Below are 27,152 nucleotides of genomic sequence, written 5' to 3' on the forward strand. Positions count from 1 at the left end.
TCTCTGTATGACCTTTGGCAAAATTACTTCAGTCAGGGAATTTTGCTAACAGCCTCCTGCTCTTTCATCCAGGCAGCAGTTTTTTATATACGTTTTTTCCTATTTTTAATGTACACTTATTTGTTCTTTCTGTCCAAAATGATAGATATTTATAATTCTTTAAAAGCAGAGCAACCAGTGTTGTTATCCTCTGCTGTGCATTTCAGATCTGAGTGCTGAAGTTGTTAATCTGGAGGCATTTGACAAGTCCAGTCTTGTGTTAATTTCAAGCCCTGCAAAGGGATAACAGACTTACCTAAAAATTGGGAAGCTGGATGGGTAATTTCTTTATTAAAAATGTGATTGGTGCAACTTTGATATGACCGTTTTTCCAGCTCAGGTGACATTTGTTTTCATTCTTGCTTTTATGAAGGACATAAATTTCAACCACATTTCTGTCTCTGAGTTTATCTGTGTTACAGTGAAGTTAAAACCAGTGCAAGCAGATTAATGAATGGTATTATCTCCATTTAGTGACACCAGGTAGTGCCTGTGCCCAGGAATCCAGGGTGGATCTGCCCTTGGGTGTGGGAATACCCATGCACAGCAATTTTGGGCACTTCATACAATGTGGTGTAAGAGACCAAAAGGCAGTTGCTGTACTACCCAGCGCAGAAGAACAACAGCTTTTCCTATCATCAAGTACTTTTTACAGAACTGCAGCCAATGGAATAATGTGCTTGCACTGCCCTCCAGAGAGGACAAAATGAAACTGGTGCTGGAGCCCCTCTGCTATGGAGACGGGCTGAGAACTGGGGCTGTTCAGCTTGGAGAAGAGAAGGCTCCAAGGAAACCTTAGAGCCCAGTCCAGTGCCTCACAGGCATCCAAGAGACCCCCTATATACCTATCTATGAAACATGTATGCCTTCAGAATGATTTATCTTCAGACATCCTCTTTAGGTTCTTGAGTTATTTTGAAGTTAAGGGTACTAAAACCCAAGTGTTTTTCAGACAGATTTGCTTTTGCTTCAGTTCTTTGCTTCCTTTCTCCCATCCACTGACAAACATCTGGGAATACGGCCTTGGAACTGTGTTTTGACTCTCTTTGCTCTCCTGTGAAAACAGCTTTGACATGATGTATCTTGAGACATGCTTATTTTACTAGTAGTGTGTCCTGTTCAGCTGAGGTGTCAGAAACAATAATTCCTAAAAGGAAGTGTTGAAGAGCATCCATTTATGTTAGGTGAAAGATTAGTGCTCTGGGGCCCTTCTTCTCCAAACAAGAAAAGATCTCTGTACTTTTTCCTCTGCAAAGTTGTCTCTCATTAATAGCTTCCTACTTTGGTTTGTTTAGAGAAAAATATGTTGCTTAGGTTGAAGGACTGACTCCTTTCTAGGACAGGCCCATTTCCTACTCAAAACCTACTTACTCAAGCTCTCTGCCATGTGCTGTGGGTAGTTGTGTCAGGGCACAAGTCCTTCCCTATGTAATTGCTGAATACAGAGGTGAACATCCTCACTTCCATGACTTGTAATTCCAGAGGTGAAATGAAGGAGCAGAATTCCATGCCTAAGCTAAAGGCACTCAGGCACTCCAGGGCACGGGGAAGCTGTGGGAATACTGATGCACAGCAAACTAGAGATTTATGGAGCCCTTCCTGATCCATGTCCCTGACAAAGAAGATAGCAAGGTGCAGGATAAGAGTTTCAATAAAGATAAGAGTTGATAAGAGTTTGAGTCTGAAACCCACCTGGAAGGCCAAGGATTACTGCTATAAGCAACCACTTCTGGAGACAGAGAGTGGCAGGTTGTGCATGGAGCATCAGTTCTGGGATGGGATTAGCTGAGGAAAAACACTCTCAGGGCATTCATAATCATATCACACTTACTTCTAATCTTTACAATGTGATGTAATTATTAATTGAAAGCAGCACTGGGCCAAATTTTAATGACACTGGAGTGCTATAAACTGTAGTAATTCTGCTTAAGAGTATGTTTTTTCTCCCGTGCAGTCAATCGTAATGCTGACAGATAACAAACACTGGGGAAGGAGTCAGCAACTTTGGGCCAGATGAAGAAGGTGTCATGTGGAGTCTGGGTGGGTCTTTCACCAACTGCACTGAAGACATAAAGATACCACATTCCTCTCTGCAATATTCCTCCAAGTGGACTTAGGTAGCTGATAAGGACAATGCCATCAGATGCCATTCCAGAAGGAAATCTAACTGTTATAATAATGTTTCAAAGGTGGAGAGTCTGATGTTGGTTGGCTGATGCCCCATGGAAAGCTCAGGAACATGCCCTATATATTGCCAGAGATGAGAGGGACCAGCTTCTGTTCTCACTGCAAAAATGGGCTCCAGCATCTTCCTGCTCTGCCTGACACTTCTGCTATGTTCTGTCTGTGGTTCTCCAGTCTCTGTAAGTAAAACCTGACTTCTAGAGGTTCCTCTCAGTTGAGAGACATCTCATACCTTATACTGGTTGTATTTCATTCTTCTCCAGGTGAGACACCCCTCCAGTGAAGCTGGTAAGTGCTGTGTGAGCTGGTTTGAGTTTTGAAGCATTTCCTTCTACTTGCTGTGAGCCACCACATCTGAACACTTTATGTTTTGACTGTCTTGCAGATGCTGGAGCTGGTGAGATATTCAAAGACATTCCCCAAATCAACCTGGGTGAGTTCATGCCTAAATTCTCATGAGGCCTGAAGAGTTGTGAGCATAATGCTGAATTTTCAGTATTGTAAAGGAGACTGATGGTCAGGTAGCTCATGGTAACAAGAGAATTAAAATCAAGTGAGCTCAGAATTAGCTTCCTCTCTCTGTGACACCTGAATATTTCCAGGACTGTAACTCTGCGTAAACAAGGGATGCAGATGTCTTTTGTTTCTGAAGTTTGGACAGACCCACGGTGCTAAGGCAGAAAAATACATGATTCAGAAGGACTCTGAAGTCCCAGCTGCATTTTCTGCCCATCTCTATATGATTTTCATAAAGTTTTGTTAACATGGTAAATGACTTAGATGTTTATTGATCACTGTCCTGTTGTGTGACCCTTGTCACTGCCTGAGAGCAAGCAGAGCTCATCAAAGGTGATCATGGATAATGGTGCCACCACAAAGGCATTGCCAAGAAGTAAATATTGAGCAGAAACTAGCAACTGCTGTTACTTTTATTATTACCTATATTTCAGTGTATACAGGCTGGTCCTTATTTATTTTCTGTAGATGCCCAAGGACATTAACTTTGTATAAGCAGGTTCAATGTGGTTTATGAAATGAAATATATTTGAAATTCATTGACACTATCTTTGATTCAATTGCATTTCAGCTGCTGGAGTGGACCTCTTTCAGGGTGATATCTTGCTCCCTGTAAGTAATTAAAAGTTTTCTGTTGCTTGTCCTAATTGTATTTTTGCTACAAATCAGCTCATCTCCCTACAGTAGATGCATCACCAGCTATTAATTCCCCTTTCAGAAAAACCAGCGAAATGCCTTAAGAAATGAGACCTACAGATGGAAGTTCCCCATTCCCTATATTCTGGGTGATGACCTAGGTAATGCAGACACTTTATTCAGATTTTATCTCCAATCCGTATGTGTATTGCAGTCACTGTGATAAAAAATTTGCCTTTTTCAGAACTGTTTCAAATTAAAAATGTTAAACTTCACTAAAAAACTAATTATAATCTTGTTTATATCAAAATTATTTTTCTTCCTTCTACAGCCAACATAGCAAACTGCAATTTAATTAAATTCAATAATTTCTCTTTTCAATTATTTTTCCTTTGACTCCATGTGTGTATCTGTATATCTTACTTCTCCAAGGCGAACAAAGTGCAATGTATTAAAAGTTCTGTCCTTGTTTTCTAGACCTGAATGCCAAAGGAGTCATTCTCCAGGCATTTGAAATGTTCCGCCTCAAGTCCTGCATTGATTTCAAGCCATACGAAGGAGAAAGAACCTACATTTTCTTTAGCAAACAAAATGGGTAAGGGTAATAGCAATTTCTGTTTAGTTTTGCTGTGTAGTATTGCCTGGGAACTCATTCTATTTGACTTCAGCAGTCCAAAGGTTTGTTGTCAGCAGAGAAAAAGAAATCACCAAGAAATCAACTCATTTTACACTCTTAGACAAAGAGCTGACAAGCAGCTGCTCCCTCTGCTGACTGTTATTTAGAGGATGAGCTCCCAAGGTGAATCCCAGCATCCCTGGGCTTTCATCAACTACTTCCACTTTTCCATCTAGAGTTCTTTTCCATTTTGATGAAGACCCCCATATACATCCTTTTAACTTACCAAGAATGTGAATGTGAATAGCTAGAATTTAAGTCTGGAAATTTTTGGAAGACAGACAAAAAAAAGACAATCTATTGTAATATTTCCATTGTTTTGACATGATTCTTCTTTAATGAACGGTCTCTCAAAATCTGAGAGGGTTTTATGCACAGATATTCAAATTTTCAAGAACTGGAAGGATTTATTTCCTACTAAATAGCTATGTATGTTTTGAAAGAAAATGTAGAAAAGCACAAAAATCTTCTCACTATACCAGCTGTGAATATTTCTTGTTTTCTCAGAAGTTCATGTTTCTGCCTTCAGCTCTTCCTTGAGTGTCCTACAACACTTCTCTTACAAGTTTACAAGCACCATGATTTTTTGACAAGTCAGTGTTGAAGATCTTATTACTAGAAATGTATTTTTGTACCTCTGGCCAATGCAAAGTGTGGTTACTGTTTAAAAGGACCAGATGTTGCTGTTCTAAATGCTCCTGGGTCTTTTCTCTAGCCTAAGTTATTGCAAAAACACTCAGCCTGTTTTGATGTGTTTACTGTTTCCATGTACATTGCATGTTTTATGGTTCTTGGCCAAATGCCAGCTGATGCAGGACAAAACTTCTGTGGTTTTCAAAAATGCAGGGCGAGCTTCTCTGACATGGAGGATAAGTAATGAAGTGATAGTTTCAGAGGGTTTGTCTGCTTTCAGGATAGAATATTTTTAGGATATCAAGGCATGTTGTCAGCATCTGACTAATGATTTTTGTGACTCCTTTCATATTAAAAACTTTCACAATCTTACTCTAAATCCAGTAAGCCAATTGAGAAGTTAAATGTGAAGAAGAAAACTACTGAACAGAGAGTAAGCTCTCCCTCTTTCTCAGGTGTTGGTCCATGGTGGGGGACCTGCAGACTGGACAGAACCTCTCAATTGGGTCAGGGTGTGACTACAGAGCAATTGTGGAACATGAGATCCTGCATGCTTTAGGATTTTACCATGAGCAGTCGAGGATGGACCGGGATGACTATGTGAATATCTGGTGGGATGAAATTATTCCAGGTGGGTTTTCACATTCAAGGTAGATTTTGCCAAGTGTAGATTTATCAATATTTCATTTTCACTTCTAGATTTAAAGACTTTACTAAAGGTAGAATTTTAGAAACAGTGAGGCACATCTGAGACCACTGTAAATTAAGAAATTTTGGTGGAACTTCTCTGGTCAAAGCCAGACAATGTTTAAGGCAGAAGAGAGGGATCCTGCTTGGAAATCAGGACTTTTATTTCCCCTTGGCTCTTGGACTGCTCTGCTCTCTTATTTTAAACAAATTAATTCCCCTTTCTGAATCTTTTTTCTTTTACCATGTAATGCAAATTGTAAACTTATTTAGATGGTGAGTTTTGAGGCAGCTCTTCTGCAGGCAAAGATCCTTTCAAAATCTGAAAGGTTTTTATATTCAGAGATTCAGGCTTTCCTGAAACTGAAAGTATTCACTTTGCACATGAAAAAAACATTAAAATTATTAGATCAGATGGGAAATATGGAATGGCTCTGTCCTGCTCTCTCCTACCCCAGTGTGTCTCTTTAGGTTCTTGCCTTCAGGTTTAGTATCACCACATCCAGGACCTTTATGAGTTTTAGCAAACTCTTCACAGTTCCCCTAGGCAGTTTTTCCTGTTGTCTCCTGTGAGATCTGATTCTGTGTTACATAATAATGATTTATTTGAAAAGGAGTGATTAGAAGAAGTTTTATTTTTGTTATTTTTGATAAAAAGAGCAATTCAAGTCTCTGTAAGAAAACAATTCCAAGCTCTTATATAATCTCAAGCCTTGAATTGAAGACCTTTGTGATTTGCAGAAGGAGAGGGCAGTTGTTAAGCAGAGAAAGGGTAATTGCCCACCAGCACAGTCATGTGCTGTTTTGTCTTTGAAAAGGAATGCCAAATATTCTGAAAACATTATTTTCAATCGTAAATGCTGGCAAGCTTTTTTTACTCCTATACCAAAGCCTGTGAAATGGCTCCCTCTCTTTCCCCTAGCAGACACCTTCATAATGAAAAGCTTTCTCTAAGGACAAATTACTTCACCAAGAAACCATGAGAAACATGTTTCCAAAAGCCATTTCAGTAGAAATACCATATCAAGATTGTAAATCTGGGGTAAAAATATCTTTTTTCTCCAGAGATTGCTAGGGCATTGTTTACTTCAAAGAAGAATGAAACCTGAAGACACTTCAGGGCTGTCATATCTGTCTCCTTCATGAGTTTCAGGGCCTCTCCTTCTCCATATATGATCTAATACCCTGGGAAATGTCTGCATCACTATTCACAGATTCTAGAATGGAGTACATTAATCCTTAAACTTAATCCTGCAGAATAATTAGTATTAAACTTTCCTATTAATTCTAATCTAACTTCCTATATATCCCATTCTTTACAGCTCATTGATAGTCTTTTTTTGATTTACTGAAATCACCTGTGAGATCTGCAATGCAAAGGCACTGCTTTGTTGTCCAAATGACAAACACAAATCTTGCTAAGTTTTAATATTTTGTTGTGAAGTAATTGTTTCTGTGTATATAATTTGTGCCTTAGAAAACTGTATCCAAGGGGACATGCTAATGCCATTTTCTTACCATTTCCTCTAAAAAGGAAGCACTTTTCTGTTCTTTTACCAGGCAAAGAACACAATTTTGCAAAGTATGATGACACCTACATCACTGACCTGAACACTCCCTATGACTACGAATCACTGATGCACTATGAACCCCTTTCATTTAACAAAAATGCAAGCGTCCCCACAATCACAGCAAAGATACCAGCATTTGATGACATCATTGGACAACGTCTGGACCTCAGTGCCATTGACCTGGAAAGACTGAATCGCATGTACAACTGCAGTAAGTCGAGTTTGACCATGGCAAACAGTTTCTTTGGTTATACTTGAGCTGCACTGGTTCACCGCCCTTATGTCTCTAAACCCACAAAAACTCTTCTCAAATGTGCTTGAAGAGGTATGGGACAGGACCAGTGATGTGCAGATAAGCACAATCAATTTATTCCCTTCCCATTCATTTTTGGCTCTTCTCACTGTCATTATTTTTGTAAAAATTAGTCAAGGAAAGCCAAACCATTCACACTTTTTCTTCCATGCTGCTCCCAGGAGTTCAGACCTGTGGTTGTGTCCTGCCTGTGGTGTGTGGGCAGCCTTGTTGTGCTTTTTTTATGTGAATGCAACTGCACTTTGCCCTCTTTTACTGACATTTGGACTTAATCAGATTATTTTGCACCTGAGATGTGCTAGGTCTAGAGTCCCACACTGTAGGTATTTGCTGATCTGGCTGGAGATGTTATCACTGATCACAGTTGTTACCAAGAAGTTATTGTCCCCTCAGTGCCGCCAGCAGAAGCATCACCTTGCAGGCAGATTCAGCTGAACCAGTCCAAGGTAACTGGGTGGACTTTGTTTGGAATGGAGGGACAGAGCTCAAGTTCATCAATGAGAGAACTGCCACAAAGAACAGTAACCTCAGCCGAGGAATGGTTAAATACCCCGAGGCTGGCAAAGAGGCACAAAGACAGTCACCATCTGTCACTACCACATGGGGCTTATTAACCTTCTGCAAAGAGGTCAAAGATTGCTGTCTTTATCTGGGGAATCCCTCCAGGAATCAAATGTTTCCTCTTTTGAGTAATTGGGCTCACATCTGCTAACGTGAGGATTGTCTTCTCTACAGCATGGTTATACTACTATAAAGAACCCCCCGCCAAAACTAGAGCAGAAATTTTAATGAGCTAGTAGCTTACTCTGAGGTGATTGTGTGTGTCTTTTTTTTCAGCTTCAACTCACACCTTTTTGGACCAGTGTTCTTTTGAGCTTGAAAACATCTGTGGAATGATCCAGGGCACCAACAACGACCAAGATTGGGTCCACCAACAGGGCAGCCTGATGGGGCAGGAGGACCACACACTTTCTGGGCGCTGTAGAGGTAAAAGAAAGGAACAAAACACAGAGCTGGGTTTTCTCCAGAGCTGACTACAATGATGGGTTCAGAGAAAAGACTCTGGACACTGTTCGCATTCCCACTCTCACTTAACTTTTTCAATTTAGTGGAATGTTGTGTACACCAGCAAAATTAAAGGGGACAAAGAACAATCTTAACTAGAGGTCTTTTAAATATAACCTGGAAAATTATTTACTGCAACTTCCAAAGTCTGTGTAAGAGTTATATTACCTCATGATAAGAATCAAACAGCATCTGTAGCCACCCATAAATGTTGTGTTTGCAATGCAAAGGGGAAGTTAAGCTTGTGGAATTCTAGTTCTGGAAGTAGAAGAAAGTTGCAAAGATTTTATCATGGAGTTCATGGATACTTTTTATTTTGACTTGGTAATTTCACCATTTTTCAAAGGAAGACATTCTCAAAAATAAAGCAGTGAGCCCCAGTCACTGTCACAGGGTGCTAGTTTACAGCTGAGAATAAAGATTAAATCCCAACAGGCAGTTCTGAAAAGCAAGAGCCTATTTTGTCATTGTTTAGACAGGGTAAACTACTACAAAATTCCAAGATAAAAATTACTTCTGTGGTACATTTTGCCTCAGTAGAGGGGGAAGGATTCCTGACCTAAAGCACATTCACTTGTGCTTTGCTACTCTTCGGCTTTCTGCACTCAGGAGTATTTTATTCCCCACAAGTGACCCCGCCACTGGAAAGAACAGATGCCCAACCTTTTATAATGCTGGTAGTTATTTGATGAGGCCCAAGAATACAACTCAAGATAACCACCTGATATTTTCTAGAAATACATGCTTCTAACCCTCAGCTGATTCTTAATTCTTTCTCTCCTCTTTCTCACCCTGTATAGTACAGTTGTAACTGGAAAAGAGAATTTAACTGAATTTTTGGGTTTGTTATATAAAATCCAATCTGCCTGAACTGAGCAATTAATAGGCACTTGGGTTTTAACATCCAGTGACTCAGTACAAAATAAGTATCAATGTTTTTTGAAGGTTAATGGAGAGGGGTGGGTGCCTCTGAGGATCTCCAGAGTGTAGAAATGAATTGCATGAGCAGGGAGTGTCTCTTCTTTTGGCACCTCCAAATGGTCATTGACTCCATCAGGAATTTCTGATATTTTTTGAGAGCTGGTTTTGCAATCATTTCGAGTGGGCAAATTCTAAGTTTCTAACATAGATGGATCCTATTTTCCCCAGTTTTGATATTCTGGGGTTTTGACTTATTGCCAGCTAAATTGAAGAAGGGAAAGTACAGCTTAACATTTAAAGAGTCTGCTGAAGTCTGCCAAAGCCATATTCTAATTGCCATAGATACTTAATGTTGCCTTTATATGACTTTCTCATCAAAAAGGAGGTAGAGTCTAAATCATTTGGGGGTTTGTTACTATACCAATTGCAACAGGCTCACAGCCCTGCTTCTCACTTGGAGCAAGAGCGATCATACTTGGATTTAATACACTTAAAATAAGTTTAACTGATGGCCAAGTGTCATACATTGCATGGAACAATCTCTGGGAAGGTTTCTGTGGATGTGAGTTCAAAGCACTGCTACCATGTGGAAGAAAATGAAGATAATTCCCCTGACTGATTAGAGAGGACCTGATTAAACAGCTCAAGACCCTTCCCTAACCCTGCAGGAAGCTGCACTGCCTTTATGCAGCTGCAGGTGTAACTGTTGGAACAAGATGATCTTTAAGGTTCTTTCCAACCCAAACCATCTTGTGATTCTAAGATATGTTATCCTGGGCAGGAGTCCATGGAACTTTCACACAATAGCTAATATATTAACTTATTAATTTAATCATTGACTAAACTGAATAGCTAAAAAGCAACACAATACAGATAAAACATGACAACTTAGTGTGATACCAAGATATGATAGGTACGTAAATGGTGAATCCTTGTAAATATGAGGATAAAAGTAGACACTTTAAAACTAAAATAAAGAACACTTCAAAAATGTTCATCGGAAATAGAGGACGGAGCATGAATTTTTAAGTAAATTTCTTATAGTGAATCACTGAGTTTTGAAGTATTTGGGCAAGCTGTAAAAAAAGACCTTCTGCATGTTCAAGGTCAGGATAGTGTCTAAACCCTGTTTCTTATCTTTATTGCTGATAAGAAATTATCTTACTCTTTACAAGGTAATATAGCACATGACCTCTAAGATCTCATATTTAGATTATCTACTGTATAAATAAAGTAAAAAAAATGTATCTACTGATTGCTTGTGGTCAACACTGAATTCTCTGCCTCTGACATTCCTGAAGAATCCAAATTCCAATTAGACCAACTAATGCAAAACTGACATGAGCTGACAGCAGTGACTTCCATACATATGCTGAACTGCTACTCCTGTTCTTGTCCCAGTCTGTCCTGGATGGCTGTCACATCATTTCCTTTATTGTTCATGTCAAGTACTAAAAGAGTGCAGATGAAATGATGAATTTACACCATGCAGCTTTGCAAGCAATGTGTAAACAGGCAGTGACAGACTACCCTTTCTTCCCAGATGCTGGCTACTTCATGTACTTCAACACCAACTCTGGCCAGGCAGACCAGGTGGCAATCCTAGAGTCCCGAATCCTGTATCCAAAGAGAACTCAGCAGTGCCTCCAGTTCTTCTACAGGACCACAGGAAGCCCCTCTGACAAGCTGATCATCTGGCTTAAAGAGGATGATGGCACTGGGAACATTCGCAAGATGAGGAAAATTCAAACCTTTCAAGGTAATTCTGGAAATAAGATGAATATGTGGGTGGACTTGTCTTACTGTGCCCATGAACACAGAAGACTGGCTCAGAAACGAAAAGATTTTCCCAAAGTTACCAGATATCTTGCAATACAGCTAAGAATTTTGGTATTACATGAGCACATTTAGCAGAGAAACTGTGGGTTGTAATGTAATTTTGGTGCTTCACAGCAGAACTCACAACATTCCTAATACTATGTTACATTCAGTGATTGAGAGGGACCTCAAGCCATGCCGGAGACCAACTGACTGTGTCTTTACTGGTTGCTATATAATGTAAGAGTGGCCTGTTCAGGTGTAAAATACTTGTGCTTCTCTTCAGTCAATAAGAACTCCAGATTGATTTTTAGATAATTGGAAATATATAAGCATATGCAGTTTTGAAAATGTGAATTGGATTCCCACTTTGGGTGATTTGCTAAATAGGACAAACTCAGCCACTGCAGCTGAGTGTGATTTATGTTGTCAAAACACAAGACTGGTCATAACCTGCCTACATCAGGCTGCAGCAGTTTGCAGTGAAAGATAAATTCAGGAAAAATTGTCAGGAACACATTGGGTCATTGATTCCCATCCTCTTGTTTATTCTTAGCCCTTAGGCTGCTGCCCTTTATACTGGAGGCTGTCATTCCCTAATGCGTGAAGAATTCCTTGTACAACATGTCCAAAGCACTTAGATGACAAAACAATGTGGATATATTATAGTCACAATGTCAACTTAAGAGATCTGGCCCCTCTGTGAGGAGTCCAGTTGTCTAACAGTGCAGCTGGGATGGATGGCTAGGGGCAAGTTGCTTCAGACTATCTCTAATCACACTGATGGTAATGTTTTTCTTTCCTTTTACCAAAGCGGACAGCGACTCCAACTGGAAAATTGCCCACGTAACCCTCAACGCTCAGAAGAAGTTCCGTTATCTGTTCCAAGGACTGAAGGGCAACCCCAGCTCCTCGTCGGGTGGGATTGCTATTGATGATGTGGCTCTGACAGAGATGCCCTGTCCCACAGCTGTGTGGGTCGTTCGCAACATCAGCAAAATCCTGGAGAACTCGTCCATCAGCGTCATTGAAAGCCCCCGGTTTTACAGCCCTGAGGGCTACGGGTTTGGCATCAGCGTGTTTCCCAACTACCAAAACAGTGGCTATGCTCGTGTTGCCTTCCACCTGTGCAGTGGAGAGAACGATGCAGTGCTGGAGTGGCCGGCTCTGAACCGCCAGGCCACGCTCACAGTGCTGGACCAGGACCCCGATGTCCTGACAAGGATGTCCTCGAGCAAAAGCTTCACCACAAGCAAGGACCATGTTAACTCAGGTAAGCCATGTCTGCCTGGAGGAATCTTGGCAATGGCAGCCAAGGAATCTGAGTGAGAGGACTGAGTGTAGGACTCAGAGCTGAGAAACTTTGGCCATGTTTCCTGATCTGGGACACTTTCCCATGTATATCTTCCCTGTGTGTGACTCAGAATTCTTGCCTGTGGAAGACTGTATAACACAGAAAGTGACACATGTAAGGTTGATGTTATTATGAACAACACCTGGGATATCTGAGCTTGACTCTAAATATAGATTTTTCCCAATTCCCATCCCACCTGTGGTTTGTCCATTGTGATAGGTGACATATCACCACAGGCTGATGGAATGCCAGCAGAGTGCAGTATTCTGTCACTAAACAATAATTTAAGTTAAAACTGCATTTGGAGGCTCTGTCAGCTTCAACATACTCAGTGAACCTCAGCCCACATGATCTGAATGCACAACATTCACCCTTTCTCACAGATGTGTTAATTCAAGATTGTTCAGCCTGGAGAAGAGAAGGCTGAACAATCAGGGGGACCTAAATGTAGACTTCCAGTACCTGGAGGGAGCCTGCAAGAAAAATGGAGAGAGACTATTTACAAAAGCACAGAGTGCCAGGACAGAAGGGAATTGTCTTCAAACTGAAAGAGAATAGGTTTAGATTGGATATTAGGAGGAATTTCTTTACTGTGAGGATGGTGGGGCCCTGGAACAGTCTGCCCAGAAAAGCTGTGGATGCCCCATCCCTGAAGGGATTCAAGGCTAGGCTGAATGAGGCTTGGAGCAACCTCATCTAGTGGAAGGTGCCCCTGCCCATGGCAGGGGGTTGGAGCGAGATGATCTTTGAGGTCCCTTCCAATCCAAACTTCTCTGTGATTCTATGATAGAAATAAGAATCATAGGACAAAACTGAGTTTGATACAGAATAAAATATTACACATGGATCTTCATCCCTTTCTACTTTTTCTAGTGGAAGTTAAGCACATACTTTTTCAGGAGGAGTTTTTAAACCCTAAATATGAATATGTTTAACAAAATCATAGTAATGACCAAAATCAGCTAAGTTCTAAACCATAGGTACTTACAAACTGGTTGGGGAGTGTCCTTACTCAGGAGGGAACTCTTAGCTGGTAACAACTAGGAGGCAATTTGTGTTTGTTCCTCTGGGATTTGTTTGAGAGCTTCAGGCCTGAACTTGATTTTAGAGCATAAATCCCCTTTAGCACAGTACTGCAGGAAAAAGTCATGTCATACTTTGAGCTGCACAGCTTTGTGGTTCCCATTTTCTCTTTACAGCTAATGGAACTATAATATGGGATAAACCATCAATTGCTGGAAGATTTGATGAGTCGTGCAATTGCTACAGAAGTGTATCCTGGGGGTGGAGTAACTTCATATCCCACAGCCAGATGAGACGGAGAAGCTTCCTGAAAAATGATGACCTGATTATTTTTGCAGAATTTAATGGTAAGGACACCTTTCCTGATTGTCCTTACAAATTAGGTGATTCCTTCTATTTTCATACATTCAAATAACTCTTGACACCTGTCTCCAAGATCTCTTCTAATGGGGATCAACTTTAAAAAGCATTTCTGTGTCCTAGTGTCAGGTGGATGAGGTTGACTAAAGTGATTGTGAGTTAAGAGGGATCTAAATGGCACTCAGTTTTGAAATGTGAACTTCTTAGGCACCTTTAAGCGCCCTGACCAGTAGCTATGTCCATTTCTAAGCAAGGAATATACTAAAGGCCATCCCCACTGTGTTTATTTCCAAATAGAACAGTCTCACAGAACATCACAGTTTTACCTATTTAGTTTCTGTAATTTCAGTATTATTTTCTGTCTTGAGCTTTAAATACATAGAACCTGTGGTACAGCAAGAGCTCTGTAAAGGGAAAATGGATAAATAGCACCCTCTGGTCCAGAAAGTACCCTGTGAGCCCCTGATGTGAGGCATGCTACATGTAGCATCCTTCACGGATTCTGATGTCTTTCTCCTTTTTTTAAAGATATAATTCACCTCAATAACACTGAAGTTCCTGTTGGACCTGTGCAATCTGCCCTCACGGAAGGCCTTGTTCTTGAAAGGCAGAAAAGAGCAGCCCAGGACATGGAGCCTGATCTGCCAGACCCGTGTGACCCAAACCCGTGTCAGAACGATGGAATCTGTGTGAATGTGAAAGGAAAAGCAAGCTGCAGGTACCACAGACCTCCTCCCTCCTTAGCTGCATCACTTGAAGAAGCAAGCCAGGACAAGAAGTATTCAGAGGTGCAGACCTCAGAGGTTTTAGCCACCAGGAATAGCAGAAACAAAGTACTTTACCACAGCTACTAATTCCTACCAGCAGCCAGGAGGACAGGTTTCTTTGCATAAAGCAAAGAAGCCCCATTCTGTGGTGCTTCCAGGGTGTGTAAAGAACCTCCTAACAAAGTGGGAATGTTATGACATGAACCCCTCCAATGGGAACTGCTCATCTGGGACAGTGAATGTAAGGACCTTGGGGTGAGGGCATGACAAGGCTCCTGACCCACTGAACCTGTGCTTTGTTTTCCCAGGTGCCCATCAGGACGAGCCTTCTTCTTCACTGGTGAGAGGTGTCACTCAAGGCAGATCCATGGGAATATCCTGGGAATGTTGATTGGTGGAATTGCTGGAACCATTGTCTTAACTATCGTGCTAATTTCCATGATGGCTAGAAGATGAAAAAAAAAATGCAGCAAGGACGAATTTCAACCTGGTTTATAAAATACCCATTTTCAGTGAAAAACGATGAATATAACTGTGGCAGTGTGTTAATTTAATCGATTAGGCTTTCTATACTTTTGTACTTGTTGGGTTCCCTGTACCCCACCCCTCGATTGTTCCTTTGTTTAACTCACATGACTCCGGCACCTGTCATGCGGCACACGGTTAGCTGCCTGTCATTTCTCCCGCCTTTGTAAATCCCTCCTATTTTTCCCCTGATTAGTCCAAGTGATGTTCTATTACACCTGTATCTCCTGGCAACCTGCCCCGGTTGGCTGGCAGTGGCTGGCCACCCCCTTTGTCCCCCCTCCAAATCCTTTGGACAAAAACTCCCCGCACCCCTCTCCCCCCGAATAGTTTCGGGCTGAGGAGGTGTTTGCAATAAACCCTTTGTTCGTCTGAAATTGTTTCCTCCTTTCTTTCCACTGTCTGTCGAATCTCCATCGCTCGCATAAGCCTCTACCAGGCAAAGAACCCACGGGAGTCAGTACTGCTTGCGTTGGTCGCAGACTGACCCCCTAACACTCTGTCGCTGTGTCTGGGCCAGCGGCGACAGAGCCCGTTGGCTCTCTGTGAGCACACCGACGGATATAACTTGGAGAAAATCAGTCATCATACGTATGAAAAGCTCTGCCAACAGCTTGGCAGCAGTCTGCCTTTTTCTGAGGGGTATGGCAGTTAAAGAGTGTGATGTAGAACTGCTGTCTGATGAAAATTCATACACTGCCTTTCTTGTGTGTGTTTTGAAAGTTTTGTTCCTTCATCCCATATCAAGCAGAAGTGCTGAAAGTCTATGCATTTACTCTCAGCCACAGTTCAAACTTAGATTAAATAACTGGTTGAACCTCTGAAAACACTGTTAAAAATCACACCAAAACACATGTATTAAGATTCTGGAAATGTTCCTACAAAAATTGCTCGGGAATTCTAAAGGGTACAGCTATTTATATGAGTCAGTACATCGTCACTTACCTCCCCTGGGGCTGTGCTGGTTTACTTATACTAATTAGGTATTACACAGAATTCATAAACTCTTGCCCATACCAAACCATCAGAAGTGTTTCTAACTGTAGAGAACAGTTTTCCATCCTGATTCACCCCAAAGTTCCAGGAACAGGTTCACCACTGACAAACAAAGGCCTGATTCCCTGATAATCAAACAGAACTGTACCACCTGGCTGAAGTATTTAATATTGGTATCTCAAACCTAAATCTTCATGATTCTACCATATTGTACATTAAATTTTGTAACATTTGTGTGCATTATAAATACTTTACAGGTTCTTTTCAAGACAGGTGTCCTGCCTTTAATGTTGTACAGGCTTGAAATAAATGATTCCACAAGTGTAGTATTAGAGCAATAAATTATCTAAAATCATTCATCCTGACAGGCACATGCTGATTTATATTCTCTACAGAGCTTATTCGCTGAGTCCTTCAAGTGTGTTTCTTCTCTGAGAGAAGACACAAACATACAGACTTTACACAAGGCACTCCTTGCATTCTTAACACTACTATACATTAAATAAATGCAGTCCCCTCTGTGGCAGAGGACAGCAACCATCTCTGTCTTACCACATTACATATCAAGGGAAAGAAAAATATTGTTAAGGGCATAAAGCTTCCTTTTCATCAAAAAAGTGCTACATGGAGCTTTCAGTCTTTCCATCTGAAAGAAGACCATGCAGGAATCATCATGGTCTTCATTTTATGTAAGTCAAAAGTGAAGATCTGAAATGGTCTTCTCAGTTGGGAGTTTTTGGTTGCAGAAAGTTTTAAATAAGAAGTAGAAAGCACTACAGCCTTTCCAGGCTCTAATACAAGGACAAGAGAGAAGCTGTGAGGTACTTGTGTATCTACACAAGCCTTTGGGATCATTCTGAGAGTTGATAGGGGAAATACCAAATCCACTGGACAACAACTGTGTGAAGCACTGCAGTTCATGTCTCAGTACTGCATAGTGCTAGACACCAACTTAAAGGCTGAGAATTCTTCACTCCCAATGTCCTTTCTTGCACATGAAGGCCTTCAAATCCTTGTCATCTCTTCTGGGATTGGCAGACCTTGTAAAATTCCACCTCTCTCAGCCTCCCTGCCTTACACATTAACCAAAAATGATTATTCCAGAAGAATTCATCAAGGCACCGTTTAGTCAAAATCAAGCAGTCTGCTTCCTGGTGACTCCCAGGTACTTTCCGTGGGGGTCTTGGAAGAGGTCCTTTCAGAGTGACATGGTTGAACACTGGCAGTGCTTCAGTTAAGCAAGGAATACGCCTTGGAAGTATTTTCAGTGGAAGAGGTGGATGGCTCTGCAGAAGACACTTTGTATTTGCCTGCAAAACAAAGGACAGGGGTTAGACAGGGGCAGAGAGCCTGGGACATTGTCACTGCAAAGTAAGGACAGTGACACTGTGCTGGTGGCTGAGGTGACTGTGCCCTGCCCTGCAGCCCTGGCACTACCTGGATTACAGCAACACCAGCAACCACAGACCTCAGCGTGTTTGGTGACACAGCCAGGATGTGCCAGCTTGAATTGCCAACTGTGACACAGGGCAGTGGGTTTTTCACACAAATGGAAGCACTTAGTGCTTCTCCTGGAGCATGGGGACACATTCAGAACACAACACATCCACAGGCTCTTGAGGTGAATCCCAGCTCCCTCCCTCTTACAGCCGCAAGGCTCTAAGCTAAGACCCAAGCATCACTATAATTTCTGAACAATGTGTGGATGCAAAGATTGGGCACTTAGAAATTAATTGTTATTTCCAGAAATGCTTTTTGCAAGATAAAGTCATAACTGAAATGGTGATGTCCACAAAATGACAGCCAGAGAACCTTTGAAGAAATACAGTTCCAAGGTGGTGAAGAGCACATGAATAAGGGATGAACTGTGCTGTGATCTCATGAAGCTCAAAACAAAGCTCACTTAGTGGGGTATAGAATTGGTGAAACATCCAATATTTGTTTTAGAGATAGAAAATTTTGCTGCTAGCATTATGCTACAATTGACCTGTTGCTGTTCCTTTGCACTAGAAGATTAAAAACCATCTATGGATGCATGGAGAGACAAATAGATTGGTGGATATCAGGACAGACAGACACACCCCGAGAGCAAGAATGAAGGCCAAACCTTGTTTGTGCTTCAATAAGGGAGATTTGTTGCCACATACCTGTTTTCCCACATAAGTTGTTAAAAGTTCTTGAAAATGGGTAGCTCATAGCAAGCATTGGAGTCACCAGCATCAGGGAGGATGACTGAAAGAGAGAAAATTGCTTTTTTGTCAAAAGAACTTTGTAGCCCCATTTTAAGGAGAAAATAAAAAAGGTTCCAATAAACTTTGTTTCAGTAGTATGAGCAAACAATCCACAGAAGGTGGAGCTAGATGTTTGTGAGGTATCAAGTTCACACATTTGCATGTTTATGGTGAAGGAGATTAACTTTAAAAGAAACTACAAGGCACAAACCGCTTGTCTCTAACTCTTGGCCAAGGGAGATGGCTTAGGCTCCAGAGCCTGTCCTAATGGCAGTATGGGATCTTGTTCTCTTATCTGTGCCAGTGTGGCCATTAAGGTAGCCACAAAAGCTAAGATTTATGTGAGTGGGGATTGTTCTTGACAGCCAACAGCCTGAGATAATCAGAGGCAAATTTAACACGCTAGAGGGCATTGGAACACAACTCTCTGCAGTTCGGATGCACAGGAAGGAAGGAAGGTCTTCCTGCCAAAATGAAGTTTCTTTTTTGGTTCTAGAGTGGTTTGAGAATTTAACGAGATTCCTCCAAAGACGTATTTTTAAAAAGGTACAAAAAAATACACCTTTTCCTGTTCAGTCCCTCTTCATTAGTTAGTTGTACTTTGGTGGGGGAAATTAGGCAGTGTTGTGTATTGTTACCTACATCATAAGGTGGTAGAGAAAGAAGGTAAATGAATCACATATAAAAACCTTAATCAAAGATTTTGATATTGCTTTATTTGCTCATTCTCAGACCTGAACAGGCTGGAGAAATGGAATGACAGGAATATTAAGAAGTTCAGCAAAGGGAAGTTCAAAGTCCTCCTGTCCCTGGGGAGGAACAAACCCAATGCCAGGACATACTCAGGGCTGTCTGACAAGGACAGAGTAAAGACAGAGGCAGGCTTTTCTCCTTGGTGCCCAGTGGAAGGACAAGAGACTTTAAGAACAAATAGAAATACAGGAAATCCTACTTAAGATGAAACTTTTTCACTGTGAGGGTGGTATAACAGAGAGAAAGGCTGCACACAGAGGTTGTGGTGTCTCCACCCTTGGAGCTACTCAAACCCAACTGGACACAGCTCTGAGCTCTAGCTGACCATGCTCTGATGGGAGTGTGGTGCAAGATGATCTCTGAGGGCACCTTCCAGCTTCAGCAATTCCTATAGAAACTGGAGTGGTTTGATCCAATGCTGCTCTTCTGAACTGACAGTTCAACCTTAATGGACTCCTTGATTCCTTTGAGCCTGTGTTCTCATCTTCTTAATTATCCTTGCTTTTAAGTCGGCTTCCTAGTTCTTTAGCAATACCTGTACAGGCTCTTCTGAATAAACCCTGTTCAGATACCAATATAAAACCAAGCTTTATTGTCATATAAGGGTGATGCCAGCACCACTCTTCCAGCTCAGGAAGAGGGGGAGCTGAGTGTTGGAACTAGATGATTTTGAAGGTCTCTTTCAACCCAACCATTCTGAGTTTCTTACACATCCGGGCATTTCTTAGTAAGGTGTTATAAATGCAGAAGTGTAAGTTGAAATAATAATTGCCTAAGAACTCCCCCTTACATTTCTCTCAGGTTGCGAATAAATAATAGTGCTAAAAAAAATTTCTGTTTTCTATCTAAAAGTTTCAGTTACATTTTCTAGTTTCTTTCTTGTGGAATTTAAAGGAAATGTCCATTAACTTCCTTCTCATTTTTTACCAATTATAGTGAAAATAATGAACTTCGAAAAAGGGGATATAATCATATTTGTGTTGTTAGTGTCCTCTCTGACTTGTTCTAATCAATAATCCAGAATTTAAAGTGCCCTGGACAATGTTAGACTATGCAGCAGTAACTGAAACACATTCTTAGGTCAAGGTCCTAACCTTTGATTGCTGAGAACTCCATTTGGATGACGAATTCCTCTTCAACAGAGCTTCTTGTATCTATTTGTTAAAAAAAATTAGTCAATCAGTAAATACATAAATTTTGTTCAATTTCCAACAGTATTTTGACATAATGTAAGAAACAGTTGGAATCCTTACCTTCTTATCCCAGAGAGTCCCAAACCACAAAATGAATAATCCCTAGGAGACAGATAATTACATACATTTTAATGACACCAATCTTTAATGGCAATATCTCTTAAGTATCTCCAACATCGTCCATAGTGCTATTTAAACTTTGAACTCTTTGAGAGAGGGCATTTTTCTAACTGCATATCACACAGTGGACTGCTCATTTGGCAGTTCCCCAGGCCTGGTCTATTTAAATTTGTGTTGATCTGGTCTACAAACTGACACAGATAGTTTGGTACCACTAAGTGTATTTGGAAGAAGGAAAGTTTGTGTATGGAAGACAAGTCTTCCTATGCTCTCCAGGCAAACTAGTAGGTTCCAAGAAAAAGGCCAGTGAGTTTGATTTGAAGAGCAGTTTTGATGTCATTCTTAACAATGGCAAAACTTAAGAATTCTCTTTAAAGAGAGAGTACACATAACTATTTGTCCTTAAGAAATATCCTTGTCTTGGGATCCTACTGGCTGCCTAAATATGTTGCAAAAGCCATCCTGACTGAAAACTCTCAATCATGTGTATTTTTGTCAGTTCTTCTCTATATCATTAGTACTTCTCAGCTGATCTTGGTGACTTTTTTATGGTTTATGCTGGAACTCACAAAAGCACAACATGCTTCCTCCAGCTGGACCACAAATGAAAACAGGGATGCTCAAGTTTGCCCACCTGAACGTAACAGGGCTGTTTTCCTGGTCTTCAGCAGTGAAGCTGATCCCAAAACTACTGGCAAAGTAGTCAGCTTTATCTACATGGCACATCTGCTAAGGCAGCTGAAAACTATGAAATACTGCTGAATTCCTGGAGTGGCTTTCCCAAAGAGCCCTTTTGGAATAAGGATGTGTAAGGGAAATCTAAGCTTTTCCCTACTGTTCTTATGCCCTGCCAAGCACAGCACTACAATACTGTCTCTATGTTAAATCATAATGGAAATAAAAATATGTGCAACTCACCTGGAAAGCATTGAGCAGACTGAAGATGATGTGGAAAGCTTGATGACTGCTTTCGATGATGGTGGCAAGGCCAAAACCCCAGGTGAGGCCTAGCAGTGGTGTCAGGATGGCCACGCTTTTGCCAATCTGAAGCAGAGATTTCCTCTCCTGGCTGCTTGACCTATCCCCAATAGTCGGCCTCAGTATTTTTATTATAACAACTGCGGCGATGAACAAGTTTGTGGCCACGATGATCAAGGCAGGTATGGCGAAGGCCAGGAGGGCTTTGCTGTCCTCCCAGTTGAGCCAGCAGACGTCCTTTCTTGTGTAACTGTTCCTTGGCAGCGTGACAGCGATGGTGGTGACTGCAATGACAAAGGGGCACAGGTACCCCAGGCAGAACGCCACCGCCTTCTGAGTGCTCTTACTCGTGTTGTGTAAGATGAACACCAGTCTGTAGAAAAGGATGAGGCCCAAGCTCAGCATCCAGAAAAAGACACACAGGTAGAAAAAATGGATGAAGAAGGTGGCCACGATACAGATGTCTCTGCTCATCTGCTGGTTTTGATCAGTGATGGAGGCAGTGACAATGAACCAAATGTCAGCAATCAGCAGGGATGTGGCAATGTTGAGAATACAGACGTGGCGCATGTAGGAGGTTGTGTTGTTTGTCACGTACTTCCAGACCAAGGATTCAATTATGATGCAGGCCACCAAGCTCAGTATTGAAACAGCCAGGCCAGTGTAGGAAATATAATCTTCAGCCCTTAGCTCGGAGTATTTATCGGGCGACATCAGGATGGAGAATGATGTTAAGTGATTGCAGGAGCAAATGACATAATCTTCTAACTCTGTGGGTGTGCAGCCACGAGTGTCCCAGTCCCCCCTGTCATTGTTGAGTGTGAAGTTCCAAAAGACACACTTGGGCATCTTTAGAGACGTGTCTCTCTTGGCAAATGTCATATTAACATTAAACTTCTGGCTTCTGTTGCTGCTCAAAGTTGTTGTTATCAATAAACCATTCACATATTCAAATGTATTCCGGGGCAAGATATGCCCAAGTTTTGAGTACATCACACTGACAATGGTTGAATTTTGGGTTAGAGTCTGGATTTCATTTTCGCTAATGAACACGTTGACTGTAAGTTTTTCTGTACTGTGGAAGTCCTTGTTATAATCTGTGTTATTTTCCTTGACAACTATCCCTTGGAGCTGAATGGTGTTTGCAGAGACAGAAGGAATGGTATTATTAACTGGTTGGAGGCCAAGGGAAAAACTTTCTACTGACTTGAGTAACGAAGAACTTTGTCCTGTATTCTTTTTATTCAGGTCTTCCCAAGCTTTAGTTGTGGAATCATTAACAATTGAGTCCACTGTGAATAGGAAATTCTGGAATGACAACAGAATAATAGAGTTACTGAAATCCCACACAATTAATCGTTGTTTCTGATGGTAATTTATGTGGTTCTAGAAAAACCTTTTGAAAAAGCCCAGCATTTTCTTATTTTCCTCAGTCCATGTGAAGTCTTCAGTTGTTAACTCTCTACACACTCTGTTTGCAAGTTAAGGTTTCCAAAAGCAGAGCTATGTGACTATATTTTTATATATTATTTGGTATTTTTGCATCTCCAGCCTTCTTTCCTTTCTTTCTCAGTGTTTATGCTGTCTTTGATTTCTTGCTGTCTCATGTGGGGCTCTCTATCTACAAACCATCAAGCCTTTTTGCAGTTTTCTGTTCAGAAGAGCAGTACTTTTACTTTGGACTTCACAATCAGAGTTCCCAATAATTTCTAAGGTTTCTTTGGTTATTCATTTGTTGCCACATCCAACTCATTTTCCTTGCTTGATCACGGTTCCTGGAAATTACTCTCCCTATTCCTATTTCAGGCTTTTTTTTCTATTCCTACTTCTCCTCATGGAATCAGAGAATCACAGAATAGTTTTGACATTTAAAGGTCATCCAGTCCATCTGCCTTCCAGGGGGAAGGGACATCCAGCTTAATCTTGGTCACTTCCAGGGTTTGGGGCATCCATAACTTCCCCGGTAAATCTATTCCAGTGCCTTACTGCCCTCACAGCAAAAAAAAATTATTCCTAATACATAATCTAAACCTGCCCTCTTTCAGTTTAAACCATTGTTCCTTGTCCTGTCTCTACAGGCCCTGATAAAAAGTCTTCAAATAAGTCCCCTTTAAGTATTGAAAAGCTCCAATAAGTTCTTCCCTGAATGTTCTCTTCTCAAGGCTGGACAACCCCAGCTCTCTCAGGCTGTCCTCACAGGAGACCTGCTTCAGCCCTCTGACCCTCTTTTGGACCCACTCCAGCATGTTCACATCCTTCTTGCCCTGAGGACCCCAGAGGGAGATGGAGTACTCCAGGTGGGATCTCACCAGAGCAGAGCAGAGGGACAGAATCACCTCCCTCGACCTGCTGGTCACACTTCTTTTTAAGCAGCCCAAGACTTGTTTGGGTGTCTGGGCTGCAAGAGCATGTTGCTGGCCCATGTCCAATTTTTTGTCCATCATTCTTTGTCCTTTCCTGTCTTAGAATGCTGGAGATATTCATGTGTTCCTAGAATATTTCTGCTTGCTAAGCTTACAGAAGTTTCTCTTTCATGCATAGACTCCTTGTCCTCATTATTTTGAGTTTTCATAAACTCCTCTGTATCTTTGCTGTCACTTCATCTCATTCACTTAACTCTTTCCTGATCCTGATCCTAAGTAAGTGTGAAACTTCTTCAGGGAGAACATCATCCCCTGTGACAAAGGGAGCCAAAGGGCTTAGTAGGTGTAGACAAGACTTAAAATAAAACCTTACCTGCATAGTGTCCTTCTCTGCCTCTACTGGGATAGAGGAGACCATATCCAGGATGGTAACAATTGCTCCTAGGTTTGCTGAAGAGTTGTTTATTGTGGTTTGCTCCTTTTTTGTCTGTTCATTAAGCTGTGCAAGGTAGGAGGGTAGTTCTGCTTTTGCCTCGGGGCTGTTGACTAAGGACTGGAACAGAAGATAACAACACATCACATGTGTGAAATCCTCTAACCTCACTGAGAGAAAGTTGACTCTGGATGGTTTGTGGGTGGGAAGAGCACTGTGGGTGATACCAAGGCTGAAAACCAAGGCCTGGCACCCATCAGTCAAGTGCAGTGGCCAAGGGTGTGAGCACTGTAGGAAGGAGCTGGGGATGAAGCTGGCCAGCGGCCCAGAGCCGTTCCTACAGCCTCAGTGAAACTGAAATCCAGACTCTAACCCAATGGCCTCAGAGCTGGTGTGCTCTGTAACATGCTCTGGGCTCAGAGAATGCTCCAGGCCAGCAACTGCTCCTTATGGATGCCATGGATAAGGTCACCTTGCCTGGGAGACAGAGCGTTCATGTGTATGGACATTATCCATGCAGTGCCTCAGGCCCTCTGGGCCCCCTGAGGGGCCTCGGCTCTTTCTCTGGCTGGTGTAAATAGAGCCAAACATTCTTCGTATCTTTTAAAAGGATCTTTAAATGCTTCATATGTTTTAGATTATGATAAGCAAAAATCATGCAACCAACATTTTTGCTCTTTCTCCCCACCCACCTCCCCACCCCAGCCTCTAGGAACCCACGAGTGTTACCTCAGCACTACTCAGCAGGTCATTTATTGGTCCAGACAGGCAATCATTCCTTGCAACCTGCCACGAGCCCCTGATGCACTGGTAAGTTATATTGCCTTGAGTAAAACCTGTTGGATTTTTTACATCACAGCATGGCTTTATTAATTTGGCCCCTTCTGTTCCAACGCCCAAACTGTCTGAGCAGGAAATTTTCTTACCTGTACAGAGAGGAGACAGAGACAGAAAATAAGAAGCTGGGAGATGAATGAATTACCCCCACAAAACTTGTGATCTGTTCAAAGATCTTTAAATTAGGATTTCAGTTTACTGTCTTTATTAATTAGGATCTTTCAGGATAGATATGTCTCAGATTCCCAATTTTTATGAATCAGGAAATTTAAAAGGAAATCTAATAAAGCTCTAATTTTTGAGTACTGAATCAAATTAACAAACCAACACCCAAAGACTTAGATTTATCTGTTAGATTACAAGGTTAGACCGAGCTGGAGTGGGATTATATTGACCATTAAATGAACAATAATTCATACAAATTTTATTCTGGTAAGGTATTCAATACTGCTGTAGCACTAACAGGAAATTCATTAAGACCTTGATAGTGAGGCTTCAACACTTCTTTGATTAACAGTGAGTGTTGCTAATTGTCTTTGATTGACTTAGTCATATCAGTAAGTATCTGCTGATTAAAGTGATTAAAGTAATTAAAGTGTATGCATATTTATTGCCTAAGAGAGTAAAATCTGGCAGATATAGTGATTGAACTGTAAGTACCACTGCTGTGGAAAAAAGAAAATTTCTGCTTCAGGGAGATGTCCAGCATTTCTTCCTTTCCAATTTAGAATAAAAGAGCTGAAATATCCAAACTCTTGTCAGAACTAAACATCAAAGCTGGATTTAGCAATGCTGAATTCCAATTACCAAACATTCCCCGCAGAGCTGACTGGAAGCTGCCCTGGTCTCTGCAGCACCTCACAGAGGTTGCCCTTCTTGTGTTCAAAGAGGAAATGCTCTCCCACAGGCTGCCCTCCTGAGCCAGATGAGGCACCACAGTCTTTGATCCTTGCTAAATTCTTGGTGCAAGCTGGGAGCTGCATGACCACGTTTTAACACAGGGGATGAAGCTTGGTGGTGCACCCTGCAGTAGTGACTAAACTGTCACTGCTTTGGAACATAGTGGGACCACTCTCAAATACAGCAAAGACAACACATCTTGTCTATTTTTTTTTTTAATTACATCAAACCCAGTATTTTCCTCTGTGAATAAAAATTTTCCGTAAGAAAAGGAAACAAAAGTTCTTGGATAACAAAAAGCTGTTCCTGTTAGATGTCACTGATGATGCATTTGTGGCACCTGATTTAACAAAAATATTGAGATGTCCTATATAAGAGCTATAAACAGTAACATTTTCCTTACCAGGGAGCAAGTGCAGAGTTATATTTTCGCTGTCAACTTTCTGTCCGATGCGGTTGATAAACCTGCAATGTGCAGCGAGGTCTTGCTCTTTGTTACATTCTTTTTCCGTGTGATTGTACATGTAGCAAAGCAAATTGTCTTTTTTCTTTTTCTCTGAATGGATGGATGAAGACAAGTTAACACAGATTTGGAGTCAGTCAACTATAACCAGCAGAAAGCACTGGCAAAACTTTCTTTTCTATGGGTACTGGAAAAACCCCCAAATTTCCTTTGTGAAAAAGCTCCCTCTTGGTATGCTGATCTCTGTGCCTTACTCCCTCTGTAATAAATCTGACAGCTTCTCTATGATCAATACCTTTTCATTTACTGATGTGTGAGCAAATCCTCTCCAAACCCTCTTAACTGTGCAGTAACCAAAATTTACTTTGAAAATAATTTTTGAGAATACTTTTCCTGCGTTTACCATGGATGTTTTATTTAGGCTGGGGTACTGTTTTGCTGTTTTTATACGGTTCTTTTGAACTCAGGATCTGTGCCACACTCCCACTGCTTTTCAGAATGCCTGCACCTGAGGATGAGTCTCCAGCTGCAGTCTCCTCCAACAGCAACCTTGCCTTTTTCTTAGCTACTGAAGGCCTCCTCAGTCTCCACCTGCTTTACTCCTTAACCTGTTGTTTTTGCTCTTCTGCATGTTCCCTAAGTTATTTTTGGTAGATCATAATTGCTTTTTTTTCCAAATTAACTGTTTTGTAACTCACTCGAAAAATTCTAGTATATATGAAAAACAACTCACTTGAAAACTTATAGTATATAAAAACATGTCAGAGAAGTTGCAGAACTGCCCTAAATTTAAAGAC

At 41.3% G+C, this 27,152-nt stretch overlaps 2 protein-coding genes across 6 annotated transcripts in view; one reads left to right on the top strand and one right to left on the bottom strand.

The window, feature by feature from the left end:
• Nucleotides 1–379: 379 nt before the first annotated feature.
• Nucleotides 380–15,390, top strand: MEP1A (meprin A subunit alpha). The gene is made up of 14 exons (XM_063423971.1): nucleotides 380–2,402; nucleotides 2,487–2,511; nucleotides 2,609–2,656; nucleotides 3,311–3,351; nucleotides 3,458–3,536; nucleotides 3,853–3,970; nucleotides 5,140–5,315; nucleotides 6,932–7,153; nucleotides 8,093–8,242; nucleotides 10,785–11,000; nucleotides 11,874–12,332; nucleotides 13,613–13,783; nucleotides 14,325–14,514; nucleotides 14,872–15,390. The coding sequence occupies exons 1-14, from the start codon at nucleotides 2,334–2,336 to the stop codon at nucleotides 15,017–15,019; spliced, it is 2,112 nt and encodes a 703-aa protein (XP_063280041.1). The 5' UTR covers nucleotides 380–2,333; the 3' UTR covers nucleotides 15,020–15,390.
• Nucleotides 15,391–15,920: 530 nt separating this feature from the next.
• Nucleotides 15,921–27,152, bottom strand: part of ADGRF5 (adhesion G protein-coupled receptor F5) — a 42,749-nt gene continuing 31,517 nt past the window's right edge. For 4 of the 5 annotated variants that reach the window (XM_063424028.1, XM_063424044.1, XM_063424054.1 and 1 more), the window contains exons 15-22: nucleotides 26,296–26,448; nucleotides 24,885–25,081; nucleotides 24,096–24,275; nucleotides 21,300–22,667; nucleotides 20,322–20,363; nucleotides 20,163–20,222; nucleotides 18,232–18,316; nucleotides 15,921–17,394 (exon numbers count right to left, since the gene is read on the bottom strand). In XM_063424028.1, coding sequence (XP_063280098.1) covers nucleotides 17,315–17,394; nucleotides 18,232–18,316; nucleotides 20,163–20,222; nucleotides 20,322–20,363; nucleotides 21,300–22,667; nucleotides 24,096–24,275; nucleotides 24,885–25,081; nucleotides 26,296–26,448 — 2,165 coding nt within the window. In that variant the 3' untranslated portion in view covers nucleotides 15,921–17,314. Of the gene's footprint in view, nucleotides 17,395–18,231; nucleotides 18,317–18,347; nucleotides 19,629–20,162; nucleotides 20,223–20,321; nucleotides 20,364–21,299; nucleotides 22,668–24,095; nucleotides 24,276–24,884; nucleotides 25,082–26,295; nucleotides 26,449–27,152 lie in introns of those variants that run through there. The other variant, XM_063424057.1, reaches the window with a different exon arrangement.

The sequence above is a fragment of the Prinia subflava genome, chromosome 2, assembly GCF_021018805.1.
Source record: "Prinia subflava isolate CZ2003 ecotype Zambia chromosome 2, Cam_Psub_1.2, whole genome shotgun sequence".
NCBI lineage: Eukaryota > Metazoa > Chordata > Aves > Passeriformes > Cisticolidae > Prinia > Prinia subflava.